The sequence below is a fragment of the Lepidochelys olivacea genome (assembly GCF_965140295.1).
Source record: "Lepidochelys olivacea isolate rLepOli2 genome assembly, chromosome: 3".
NCBI classification, from domain to species: Eukaryota; Metazoa; Chordata; order Testudines; family Cheloniidae; genus Lepidochelys; species Lepidochelys olivacea.
The window spans coordinates 61,389,443-61,402,964 of record NC_140413.1 but is presented as its reverse complement, the minus strand read 5'-3'; the positions used below and the strand labels follow the sequence as shown (position 1 = coordinate 61,402,964).

At 41.9% G+C, this 13,522-nt stretch overlaps 1 protein-coding gene across 1 annotated transcript in view; it reads right to left on the bottom strand.

The window, feature by feature from the left end:
* Window positions 1–13,178, bottom strand: part of MEI4 (meiotic double-stranded break formation protein 4) — a gene marked incomplete at its 3' end in the record, with an annotated part of 133,911 nt that extends 120,733 nt beyond the window's left edge. The window contains exon 1 of the mRNA XM_084624918.1: window positions 12,835–13,178. Within this exon, the coding sequence (XP_084481044.1) occupies window positions 12,835–12,877 (43 nt within the window). The 5' untranslated portion in view covers window positions 12,878–13,178. The remainder of the gene's footprint in view (window positions 1–12,834) is intronic.
* Window positions 13,179–13,522: the final 344 nt, after the last annotated feature.

Here is a 13,522-nt window from a genome sequence, read left to right as displayed (position 1 = left end):
AATACAAAAAAAATAATATTAAGCAGTACACGTGCTACCAAGTTTAAAAAGTCAAACCCCTCAACGGTGGAAGTCACTGGCTAAACACTTGGAACCAGAATTTGTTGAAGTGCTAAACCAGCTTTTGATAGCAGCAACCTCTTCTGCAGGTGCAGAGAGAATAGTTTCTTCATTTCAGTTTATTCTGGGATTTGTTCATTCATAGTTAAGAAACCATTTGGGAGTTGAAAAAGCAGAGAAGCTTGTTTCCTCTTCCAGTCTATGAATAAAAACGAGGTGTGAGGATGAGATCTGCTATTTCTAAAAACTTGAAAGACAGTGACCAGAAACAATCAGTTCAATTCACTAACTACAGACACTTCCTTTGTTTAATAAATGTTAGTTTCAAATGCAAAAGATGTTTGGATAAACATTTTTATATATCCAGCATATTTAACATAAGGTAGTTTTATTTAATTTTTAAAAAGTTGGTTTTGTACATTAATTAAATTTGAATTTTCATCCAAATAAAACTTGACATAAATCACAAGTAAAAAAAATCACATAAAATGAAAAATTCATAATTTGCCCTTTCTAACATAACAAAAATGTAAAAAGACTGAATTAATGTAAGTTAAGCTATATTTATTTATTTATTTAAATAAATGTATATAGATAATAGTGTATCACCCTGGTTAGCAAAAGAAGTTTCAAATTTAGTATAATAAACTATATTTAGTTGCAAATCAACATATTTTAATGGTTAACAACCAATGAGAATCAACCACTCTATAGGAAAGTAACTAAAATGTACAAATGCAAAATATGATTAATACTGATGATTTAAATCAAGGTTTCTTGCTTGCTGATTTAAATCATGATTAAAATCTAGGACTTAAATAATTAAGCGCTACCAATTGGCAATAGCACCCATAATGTACTTTGGGTAACAATACATACTTCATCAAGTGGGGATCCTGAAAAGGAATTCAGAAAAAGCAAGGGATTAAATAGGCAGTTCCTTCATTTACAACCTCAGTTCAGATATTCCAGTCAATTTTAACACCAAGCAAGGATATAAAAAAGTTTGATCCTGAGAGGTATCGAGTACTCAGGCCTCCATATAGCAAAAGCACTTGAGCACATGCTTATCTTTAAGCACCTGAGTAGTCTTGCTGAAGTTGGTGTAATTTATGTATATTCTTAAAGTCCTTTACTGGATTGGGGTCAATGTTCAGCACTTCACGGGACTGAGCAATGAACCAGTAAGGTGCAACAGGCGAGGGACTTGCATAAAATGCATTCTGCCCTAGCAATCCAACAAAAGATTAGCTTACCCGATACTGAGAAAATAAGCCTCTAGACCAGTGGTTCTCAACTCGCAGCCCAAAGGCCATCTGTGGCCCAATCTGCACACAGCTGCGGTCCATGTAACATTCTCAGTGCCAAACATGTAGTATATAGATGTGTGGATGCTGCCCACCTAACACAGAGAACTGCATATGTGGCCCACAATGGTAAATAGGTTGAGATCCACGGCTCTAGATCTACCTATAGGAAAGCAGCAGCCCAGCAGCAGCAAACTGCAGACACTGACCCAGAGTTATCTGTTTCCTTGCAAATAGCCGAATACATAGCATACAAGAGACTGCTACATAATCAAAGCTAAAACAACTTTAGGAGCCAATAATCCAAACAGAGGTAAAAACTGAAGATGAAAACGAGCAGGCATTAACAAATACTTAGTTTTACTTTCAAAATACTGAAACATTTTAGCTACACAGCTTCCTTTTAACATTAATGGGAGTTATGCAGCTAAAACATTGCATGCTGAAGCTAAAATTTGCCCAACAACCATCCTTCATGTCAATATTAGCAAAGCAGGTTGAAGGAAGTCTGAAAGTTGTGTCACTCTGCTGTACTCTCACTCCCCAAGACGTTTGTAGACCAATGGTAAAAGAAACCACTGATGGTCGGATACAAATTGAAAATGTGCACATAGAAAGGTATGCATATTTACTGACATTCCTTTCTTGAGAAAATCCCTTCTTTTTGATAGCTATGTTTGTCATAATTGGGTAATTCAAAGCCAAGATCATGTACAGGTCCCAAAAAAGTACATATATATTTTGCAAGTTGCATTGGAGAGCCCTAATTTTGCCATACATTTTAGATGACAACACTGTAATTTAACAATGTAAAAACAAAGAAATGCACACTGAATTAATTTAAATGGGTTAATTTAATCATTGTGGAAAATGGATGATGTTATCTAATTTATCATCTACTTATTTAGGGCAATTTTACTGCATATTAAGGATTCAAATAAATATGTTTATCAATCATTTCTGGAAGACTTGACAGTTCTGTCAAAATGAAAACCAACTTTGTACAGCCATTATACGCTGGAATTATATTTTCCAAACAATAATGAATTTGCTTGTTTTAACTCCAAATGGTTAAAGACAGGGAAAAGACTACAGTACGTTTGAGAAGAAGTCTGTAAAAGTTATTTTTTTCATTTTGTTCTAACACTTTTTTGTTTTTGTACTGGAATTTAACTGTCATTTACAGTGAAACCTCTCTTCCATGGCTAAAGAGACCAGTAAAATAACTGGTTTTTAGGAGTGGAATACTTCACTGAAAAATGCATGGTATACTTAGAATTATTTTAGTAAAACATGGTTCCACTTTGAGGTGTCATTTTTGCATAACTTATTTACCAATCTGCTCCCTGAAAGTTTTCAGTTATATCTGACAAGTTTGGTGGAAAAAAAATAAAGTTTAATAAGTTTTACTATTGTCAGTTCTACAAAATTAAGCACAGTTCTGGGATAACAAACTGAATTCCTTCCCGATTCATTCATCAACAGACGTTTTCTTTTTCCAATTGCAGGGCCGTGTGTGCAACTCCACTGCTTTCAAAATTATGACCTAATTTATATCTGTGTGACTGCACTGAAACAATACAGCTGCACAGGTGTATCAGATGGCAAGAATTACAATTGCAAAATCTTCTACGGTGATACAGAAAACTGCTCTGCCTGGATCTCCACAGGACTCTAGAAGCCAATGGGGACCAACATAGGGGTCTGTCTGTGCAGAGCACCTTGCAGGGTAAGGATCTTTATGACTAGGGTGACGCAAAGAAAGAGCAACTCTTGGTCTTCAGATCCAAAACTGAATTTGCAAGGCTGGCAGATAGGAAAAAAACCAACAAAACATCTTGTCTTCTAAATTGAATACATTTCATATGGAAATTACTGAGACAATAAGCATGGATTCCCAAAAAATCTATTTTTACAAAGTTACTTTGCAGAGCAGAACCATACTTGAAGGCAGAGATTTGCCTGATGGAGGAGGCTATTAGAGCATTTTGCTTCCTGGACTGAACTTGGAATACATTTACTTCCGATGCATCTTGAGTCCCTTGTTTTCGTTCTAATTAAAGTTTCAAGTATAGATTGCTCACTCCTTTGTCTGCTATATGTCCTGTTCTCATGTTAACAAGCCCTTTAGTTCCAAATTTGCAGAGATAAAAGTAGGTGTGCCTTGGTGTCTGTAGTTTCTCTTTTTTGAGCTAGTAATAATGGGTGTATCCGTTCATTAACGTGATGATCTCAAAGTATACTTTGGTGATGTTTAGATATGGATATGATAAAAAGAAAATGTGCAAATCTTTATAGATGATCTCATCTTTGTTTGTGTAAAATGCATGAATATTAAACTGAGGAAACCAGTTTAGGAAATTAGAGAGGTTTATACCTTGTTGATGGATTTTGCTTTAGCCCTAGGTGCCAGCAACTGCAACCACACTGAGTGGATTAGGGGTCTTGTTTCTCCACACCATTCTACCACCAGCTCCAGCGGCACCATTGCTGTGAAGAGGCCAGTAGCACATGGCTCCAGTGAACTCAAGCCATCTACCTTCTCTGGGCCTTTGGCACCCTCATAAGCAATATACCCACCAGGATCATCACTGCCTGTAATAAGCTTAGTAGTGTTTACTGAACTATTTATACATTTACCTGGGACACTCTACATCCAGCCTCCTACCTCTCCTGGCTAGAGTGTTGAAAACTAACCCCATATATTTACCATGTTGTATGGTTCTGAACATCCCTGAAAGCAAGCAGTAGTGAATGTGACCCTGTTCATACATGGGGAAAAGTGTAGGTAGTTGTGACACTCATTTGAGGTCTGCTAGTCCCTTAAATCTAATAAGGGCTCTCTGACTGATTAGTGGCCTCAGCTGAGGCATCTTTGAGAGGTACTCTCACCCCACCAGCTGAAAGACTGACCTTGATAAGGAGGAAAAGAAATGGCTAAGGGAGGGCATGTTCTGAGCCCGGCTCAAGAGTTCTGAGCCCACAAGGCCAGGGAATAGAGGGCGCACATGCTGAAGGAAAGGCAGAAGGACCAAGGTGTGTATCAGGAAATGCACAAAGACATCATCCTCAGACAGCAAACTCAGATGCTCTGAAGTATTATTGAGAAAAGCCTCTGAAGGCCAACATCACAGCAGCCATTACATTGCCTGGACAATTTCCCCTTCATGAGACCTGAGCCATCCATCTCTCCACTTAAGGCACGAGCATTCCCTGCAACAGTATCTCCTCCACTCAACCCCAGTAGGGGGAAAAACTGCTATGACTTGCACCTACAGTGAGCTGAGATACATCTCAAAGCAAAATGCACCTTGCATTTTGTTTTTTAATCTTTAATAGTCTGCTTATTACTTTGCAATAATTCTGTGTGGTGAAAACCAGGATTTATTTTGTTTTTGGAATAGGGTGGCCTGGCCCTTCAAGAACCAGGAGGCCTGGGGCTAGTCAGCCCTGTTCAATAAGCCCATGTGTGCCATAACTTGCTGCCTCTCAGGCTAAGCAGGGAAGGACTAACTGGGGTCAGATGATAGCCTGATAAACACCTGGGCCTCAAAAAATGCCAGAGAACTCAGTTTGGTAGAGGAACTGCAGCTGGCAAGTTGCGCTACTATGAACAGGCCCTAAACCAGGGTCAAGAAAAATCAGGGGAGTCAGAGCTCTATCCCAGAGCAGGAAAGACAAAGGTCACCCGGAAGGAGCTGAGAACTGAGCGCAGAGCACAAGCTGAAGAGGAGCACAAGTGAGGAGGAGAAGAACTTTTGATAGTTTGGACTTCTGTTACCCTGGAAGGGGACTGAACTGTGAGAGGGACCCAGCCAGAGGGCTGAGCCATATGTATCCCTAAGACTGAAAAGCCTGTTGAAGGGAAATTGAGGCAGGGAGCACCTCCAAAACCACACTCTGCTAAGATGGGGTGCTATGGGGCAGCTACACGCCTCACAATAGAGATGCAACCTTCCAAATCAATAGTTCCTCATCAGATTCATGTTTATAATCATTCATAATCTGGACATGTACTGTTTATTCACAAAGTAATACAAAACACAAAAAACAGCACACTGGCTGGCTAGGACACACTTTCTAAGTGAAAAGAAAAGGAGGACTTGTGGCACCTTAGAGACTAACAAATTTATTTAAGCATAAGCTTTCGTGACCTACAGCTCACTTCATTGGATGAATTCAGTGGAAAATACAGTGGGGAGATTTATACACACAGAGAACATGAAACAATGGGTGTTACGATATACACTGTGAGTTATTACCAGCAGGAGAGCGGGGGGGGGGGGGAGTGGCAAACCTTTTGTAGTGATAATCAAGGTGGGCTATTTCCAGCCGTTAACAAAAACGTCTGAGGAACAGCCGGGGGGTGGGGGGGAATAAACATGGGGGAATAGTTTTACTTTGTGTAATGACACATCCACTCCCAGTCTTTATTCAAGCCTAAGTTAATTGTATCCAGTCTGCAAATAATTCCAATTCAGCAGTCTCTCATTGGAGTCTGTTTTTGAAGTTTTTTTGTTGAAGAACTGCCACTTTTAGGTCTGTAATCAAGTGACCAGGGAGATTGAAGTGTTCTCCGACTAGTTTTTGAATGTTATAATTCTTGACGTCTGATTTGTGTCCATTTATTCTTTTACATAAAGACTGTCCAGTTTTGGCCAATGTACATGGCAGAGGGGCATTGCTGGCACATATCACATTGGCAGAAAGGCCACTGACTTTCAATAAGACTTAGGTGGCAATGTGGCTACTCCTTTACCAAATGAGACTTGAACTCCAAAAATCACACCCTTTTGAACATTTTAACCTACACCTTGAATAACTAAAAATACAAATCCATAAATGAATCATTATACACACACACACACACACACACACACAAAAACCCCCTCAAAAAGAAAAAGAAAGTTAAGGTTAAAAAATCAAGCATTTAAAAGTTACCAAAAAAACAGAATTAAAAGTGCATGGGTCACCTTAGTTTGCCCCACTTGCACAAGGTACATGCATTTGGACTGAAAGGTTATATGAGAAAATTTTAGTTCAAGGTGATTTTTTCCCCCATCAGAAAGTTTATAAACCCCTATTTTAAGATGCATAAAAATAATGTTGCTACTACAACTCTATGATACATCTTGAATTAACTCCAGAAGTTTGGACAGGTTTGGCCCAGTGCTTTTTGATCAGATTCAGCTGACAGGTTTCCTAGCTATCATATCTCTAGTGGGCATGTCACTAAACACAATACACCAGAGAAACATCATACCAAATTTTACATATAAGAATATGTAGTCACTCAAGAGTTCAAGTCCCTCAATAATTGAAAAGACTTTTAAAAGTGTTGAGGCAAGGGAGACTGTGTGCACTACTGAAGCCTTACAGAGATAAAAGGATTTTTTTTCAGTTTGATTCCCATTAGAATAGACCAAATATCAAAATCCTAGTGTAAGCTGGAGATTTCTGATCAATTTAAAATTATGTATATATTCTCCATACAAACCGTTCTTCCTTTTATCTTCCATGACAAGCTCTCTTTGCTGTGTCATTTAGAATGATATCTACTGAATCTGGCATGCACCATTACCACAGATTTCCCCTGCCCCACCTGTACACACACAGTGGATGGGTCACTACAAAAACTAATTTCCCCATACTAATGTCCCACTACTGTTACTCATACCTTCTTGTCAACTGTTTGAAATGGGCCACCCTGATTACATTGGCCTCATTACCACTACAAAAGTGATTGGTATTCTACTGTTGAGAATAGCCCACTTTCACTTTAATTGAATTGTCTCGTTAGTACTGACGACCCCCCCAACTTGGTAAGGCAACTCCCATCTTTTCATGTACTGTGTATATATACCTGCCTACTGTATTTTCCACTCCATGTATCTGATTAAGTAGGTTTTAGCCCACGAAAGCTTATGCCCAAATGAATTTGTTAGTCTCTAAGGTGCCACAAGTACTCCTAGTTGTTTTTACACACAAATACAGTTACACAGGGACTTTGTCCCAAAAGTTCACTATTCAGAAACTAAAGAATGACTTAGTGATGCAGGTTTCTAATCTAACCCTTTAGAATTTCTCTCTAAAGGCATAACATTTTTTTTAAAACTGAAATGGCCTAAAACCGGTTCTGTTTGGAGACATGAAATTACATTTCTTATCATAGCTTTGTAAGACAGTTCATATAACACAGGCCCTATGTCATGTGCCTAGTTTCAAGCCTGCTGCTAATATTCTTTTGGATAAACTATAACTCCACCATAATAAAATATAAGACTGTAACAGACATTATTGATCCTAGGATTAACTTCACACATGCTTTTTTAGTTCATTTTACAATTAACTTTGCAAATATATCTGGACTGACAAAAATTAAAAGTCAAAGAAGGTTTCTGTTGATAGATAAATAAAAAGTGAGCAGAGGTCACTATGACTAAAAGTCAAGATCTAGGGAAAGGAGGAAAACACAGTAATATGGAGAAAGTCAATACTGGAGAAGGTAAAACAGAAAGTGCCACTGTGGAATCTGAAAGAAGAAAAAAGAAAGACTAAGTTTACAAAAGCCACTTGGGACTGTGGGAAATAATATCCCCTATTTCTGTTTGAATAGTGCCATATTAGAAGGAGAATGTTGTGGTACATACCAAGCTCCACATGCTTAAGAAACTACTCCACTTACAGCAGATCTTTACAATTCTTCCTTAACCTCTTTCTGTGCTTTGATCAGCCTTCAGGGTTATTCACATAAGGATACAGACCTGCAACTGATAGTCACTGCATTTCTCCTTCTCCAATACCAAATCAATACACTGACCAAAACCCCATTAATCTCTTCCTTACCTAGCATTTTCACTATGTCACCTCCCTATTTGAATTTCTCCATTGATTCCCCATCTTCCAACAAATCATGTTAAAGGTTTGAAGGTGAAGATGAGAAACTTGGACAGTCTGTGTTTCCTTTCTTACCTGATTTTGTGTCTTTTCTCATTGTCCCCACCCTTCTGCCCCATCAATTATGCCAGTCTTGGTCCTTCAGCCTCTTTTTCTAAGCCACAGTTCTACACTGAATGCTCTTCCTGAGCTGGTCTGCAAGACAGGCCCCTAACCTCTTCTCCTTCAACCCCTCCCTACTACGATCACTTCCTCCATAACACCTACAAGAAATCAGCTGGAGCAGCAATTAGCGATAACTGTCTCTTCCTTTTTTATACTAAAAGGATTGATAGTATGTTGTCTCTTCTCTTCCCCATCCACCCCTTTACTTGTTTTCTTCAGTTGTGAGCTTTTTGGGGAGTGATGTGCCTCACTATATCTCTGGAGAGGCCTAGCATATTGTGGACACAACAGTAATAGAAATAAATAAAAACAGTAAATATGCCAAATATTAGTTTGTCCTTCTGTCTTATCAGCAAATGTGTCAAACTGTCGCCCAGATTTATTTCCCGAAATACAAGCAATGCCTGTTTGAATATTTTAAAAAGTGTCTCTTCACTTTCCATTCTCCCTCCCATGATATAACTTTCCATGTGCCTTGATCTTCATCTTAATCTTAAGAAACAATTAGTTTCTTGCCAGACCTGCCTATAATAAATAGCGAAAGAGTCAAACCCACTCAGTGTCAATATACTGACTTATCTTTAACATAAATGTTATCGGATTTGTGATGTGTGATTGTCAAGGTTCCTCCCCCACTCTGAACTCTAGGGTACAGATGTGGGGACCTGCATGAAAAACCTCCTAAGCTTATCTTTACCAGCTTAGGTCAAAACTTCCCCAAGGTACAAAATATTCCCCCCCGTTGTCCTTGGACTGGCCGCTACCACCACCAAACTAATACTGGTTACTGGGGAAGAGCTGTTTGGATGCGTCCTTCCCCCCAAAATACTTCCCAAAACCCTGCACCCCACTTCCTGGACAAGGTTTGGTAAAAAGCCTCACCAATTTGCATAGGTGACCACAGACCCAAATCCTTGGATCTGAGAACAATGAAAAAGCATTCAGTGTTTTACAAGAAGACTTTTAATAAAAAAAATAGAAGTAAATAGAAATAAAGAAATCCCCCCTGTAAAATCAGGATGGTAGATATCTTACAGGGTAATTAGATTTAAAAACATAGAGAACCCCTCTAGGCAAAACCTTAAGTTAAAAAAAAGATACACAGACAGAAATAGTTATTCTATTCAGCACAATTCTTTTCTCAGCCATTTAAAGAAATCATAATCTAACACATACCTAGCTAGATTACTTACTAAAAGTTCTAAGGCTCCATTCCTGGTCTATCCCCGGCAGAAAACCAGTATATAGACAGACACACAGACCCTTTTGTTTCTCTCCCTCCTCCCAGCTTTTGAAAGTATCTTGTCTCCTCATTGGTCATTTTGGTCAGGTGCCAGCGAGGTTACCTTTAGCTTCTTAACCCTTTACAGGTGAGAGGAGCTTTCCCCTGGCCAGGAGGGATTTCAAAAGGGTTTACCCTTCCCTTTATTTTTATGACAGTGATAGATTGTTTGACTATACTAATGTAACCCTTCTGCCCGTCAGAGTTGGCAACAACAAGGGCCGGGTTCAATATCTAGGGGATCCATTCCAATAACACAATGCAAACCAGCTCGAGCCCCCACCCAGTGACCTGGGACAAATATATACCACCGCCGCTGGGCGCCTCCAAGAGGCAATACTTCCCCTCTCGCAAGCACATAGTCTGAGTGTAGCAAAAAGCCTTTTAATAACAGAGAGGAACAATGTGGCATTATGTTGGGGAAACACCACCAACAGGATTCATAACACAACCCATGAGCAAAAAAACCCACCCCAAGCAAATTGGGGCATGCCCCTTTCCCTTTGGTTCTTGAGTCCAGCAACCCCAAATCACCCACAGTCCCAAAAGTCCAATGACCCAAAAGTCTCTGTCCCTGGTCAGGGCAGCCCCAGAGTTCGAAACTTTATCTGCGGAGCTTTACCTCCCAACCTGGGTGGGGATGGGACGGAGGTAAGAGGCACCTTACATGATCTGAAGCTGACCACCCCACAGCTCCATAGGCCTTCGTTTCGCTCCGCCAGCCGCCCCACGAACTCCTTCACTCAGCTCTGCGGCCCACCAGCTGCTCCCACCGTCCCACAAACTGTTCCGCGTCCCACCAGCGGCTCCCGCCATCCTACAAACTGCTCCACCAGGCTGTCCACAAGGCACTCCAGCCCTCCTGCAAACTACTCCACAATATATCTTCAGGCTCCCCCACTACTTAGCACTACACTCAGTGATTTCAGCTCTTAGTCAGTTCAGCTCTTTGGTGAATTCAGCTTGTAGTAGGGGAGCCTCAGTGCTGGTGCACCATTAGCCCAAAGTGAGCTCAGCAGCCTGTAACTAGACTCCTAATAGAATCAAAATTAGCTCTCATATGCCACAGTGGAGAGAGGAGGAAGTGCAATTAGCATGTAAGGCCCTCACCAGGGGGGCCTATGCCACCAAGTATTAATACTTGTCCCCAGCCTCTCTCAATTCACAGTTTTAAAACCCATGACCCTTGCCTAGCGAGTGCTACTTAGTTGATGGTGAGTCCCTCCAGCATAACAAAAGGCCAACTACAGTTCCAAGCACAGTTTCCATAATCAGGGTAATAACAATTTATTCTTCCTGCCCCAATAACAGAGACACTGGGGATCCCACAGCAGCCAAAGTGACCATTTGGGCAGCTATGGCCTCATTCTAGGCGGGGTGGGTGTGCCTATGCAAATAAGATCGGCCCCTGAAGTTCTTTTCCACAACTTGCCACACCTCACCACCAGATGTCAGGGTGGAGCTCATCCTGACACTGCTTACATTAAAATTATTTAGTGCATTTAGTCTCTGTTACTCCTATTACTTTCAAAGACTGTCTCATTTCTAGAAAAACTGCTCCAGTTTAAGACTAAAAATTCCACCCCAGGTTTTTTTTGTACTTATCTAATTTATGACAAAGTTGTTGGCTTACATTTTTACATAGGAGAATGAAGATATTCACTCCTATGTATAGAACACACATGCCAATTTTCAGTTCAGAAACTTTTTTGTTTTAATGAAGTTACAAGGAACAGAACTTTGCTGGATTAATTCCCATTTTAAATTTTAAATAAGCTGGTGGACACTGCCATTATTCATGCATTATTAGATTAGCAGCTGTAAAGATAATTCTGCAAGTGAACACTGACAAGTGTTATATGATTGTATAATTAATTTATAAAAGTTTAAATTTTAACAAGAATCTTATGTCCCACCAATTACAAATCTACCAGATTAACATCTGTTAATGAGTTTCCTCTTACTAGAAACAGTTTGTCAGAATTTAAGGCCATAATTCTCTACTCTGTTACACCCATTTTATATATCAGTGTAACTCTACAGAACTGTAAAACAGGAAGGCTTGGAGATGAGGAAGTATCTGTAGAAGAGAGAGAAAAAGGGTGCTGGGAATCTGTTACAGTGACTAATGTACAGTGGCTAGAATCTGTCCTGAAAATGTCATGTGGCAATGGCAAAACAGGGATAACTGAAGAGTGTGCTGGAGATATTTTTGGAAATGTGTATGTTGTGGCAGATAGAATAGTGATGTCTTGAGATCAGATGCAAATTGCTCAGGTTTAACACTGGTGCAAAGGGATGGAGAATGAGACCTTGACTGCAGATTTACCTACAGTATGCAAATAAGCAAAGAATACACGGAACTAAAATGTCTGAATCTCTACTATCTACAATGCCTTGCACTGCCATAAGACCTTTCATTCAAGAATATCATTTACAGAGATTAATTAGGCCTCTCAACATCCTTGTGTGGTATTTAAGGAACTTCTTCACCTAGACCCTAAATAGAGCAATTACTGGGATCAAAAGAGGCAGTTAACAGCAGCCCATAGCAAGAGATCAGTACACATGGCGATGCATGCTGTACCCAAATGATAGAGCCCTGTGTGGATAGAAAATTTGTACCTGCACCCGACCATCAAAAATGGTCCCTGGATAAAAAGCAGCTATCTACAGATTTGCAGGGCTCTATCAACTGAAAGGGCCCGGAGAATTTCTACAAGCAGAAGGCCTGGGATTAACACACAGGATACAGACCCTAATGTTATGAAAATATGTCATGGGTTCTTCACGGATACTGACCACAGCTAAGAACTCTGCTGTATCCCCTCTGCAAAGGGGCAGCCCCCATGAGTCCAGGACTGCCAGCACCAAAGGGGCGGACCCACCCCGGCCATGCGCGCAGCTCGCCGACCCTGACAGAGCCGGCGGGAGCCCGCACTGGGCAGCGCTCAGGCTCCCCCGGCGGCCGCGGTAGGCCAGGCGGCTGGTCTGCAAGGCCTAAGAGGCGCCCGCGGCCCTTCCGGCATCAGCCCCGGCTCCTCTCGGGGCCCGGCTGCCGGGGCTGCGCCCCTCAGGGCGGCAATCGGGTACCGCCCGCCGGCGCCTCCGGCAGACACCCACCTGCAGAGGAGCCCGGGACGCCCGCGCTGCCGGCCGGCTCCATCGAAGGCCTCGAGGCGAGGAGCCGCCGCCGCCCTCACGCTCCCCCGCCTCGCTCGGGCACGCGGCCCCCTGCAGGGCACCGCCGGCCGGCACCCGGGAGCAGCCCTCACGCGGGAAGGGGTCAGGCGGCGAGGTGGCTCCCGGGGCTGCCCGCGGTGTCGGGTCCCTGCGCGGGACGCTACTGGAGGCTTATTGTCCGTGCAAACCCGCTGTTACCCCGCTGAATAGGTGGCCACCCTGCAGATCTGCTGACTGTGCTCTGCCTTTAACCGGTGAAGCCTGCCGAGGGACTTGGCAACGCCGCTCCGGATATCATTCTCTGTCTCCCCCCTACAAACCGCATCCAGGAAACCTGCAGCACCCTCCCACCCGCACCTGCTCTGCTACTCCCCTGGCCAGGAGTCAGCTCTGGTAGGGACCCGGCTGCCACACCACTCACTATACCAGATGGCCAGTGCCTGGGTCTGCTCTTTTCCAGACCCTCCCTTACCTCCCACCAACCCCTCTTACATTTTCATATAGGCTAACTCAACCTCTTTCGGTGGGCCAGACCTGTTTCTGAAGGGGAACAGTTACCAGATTTCCACTCGTCTAGTTTATCTCACTGGAGTCAAGGTACCTATTTGTCACGTGAAATGTCCCTGCT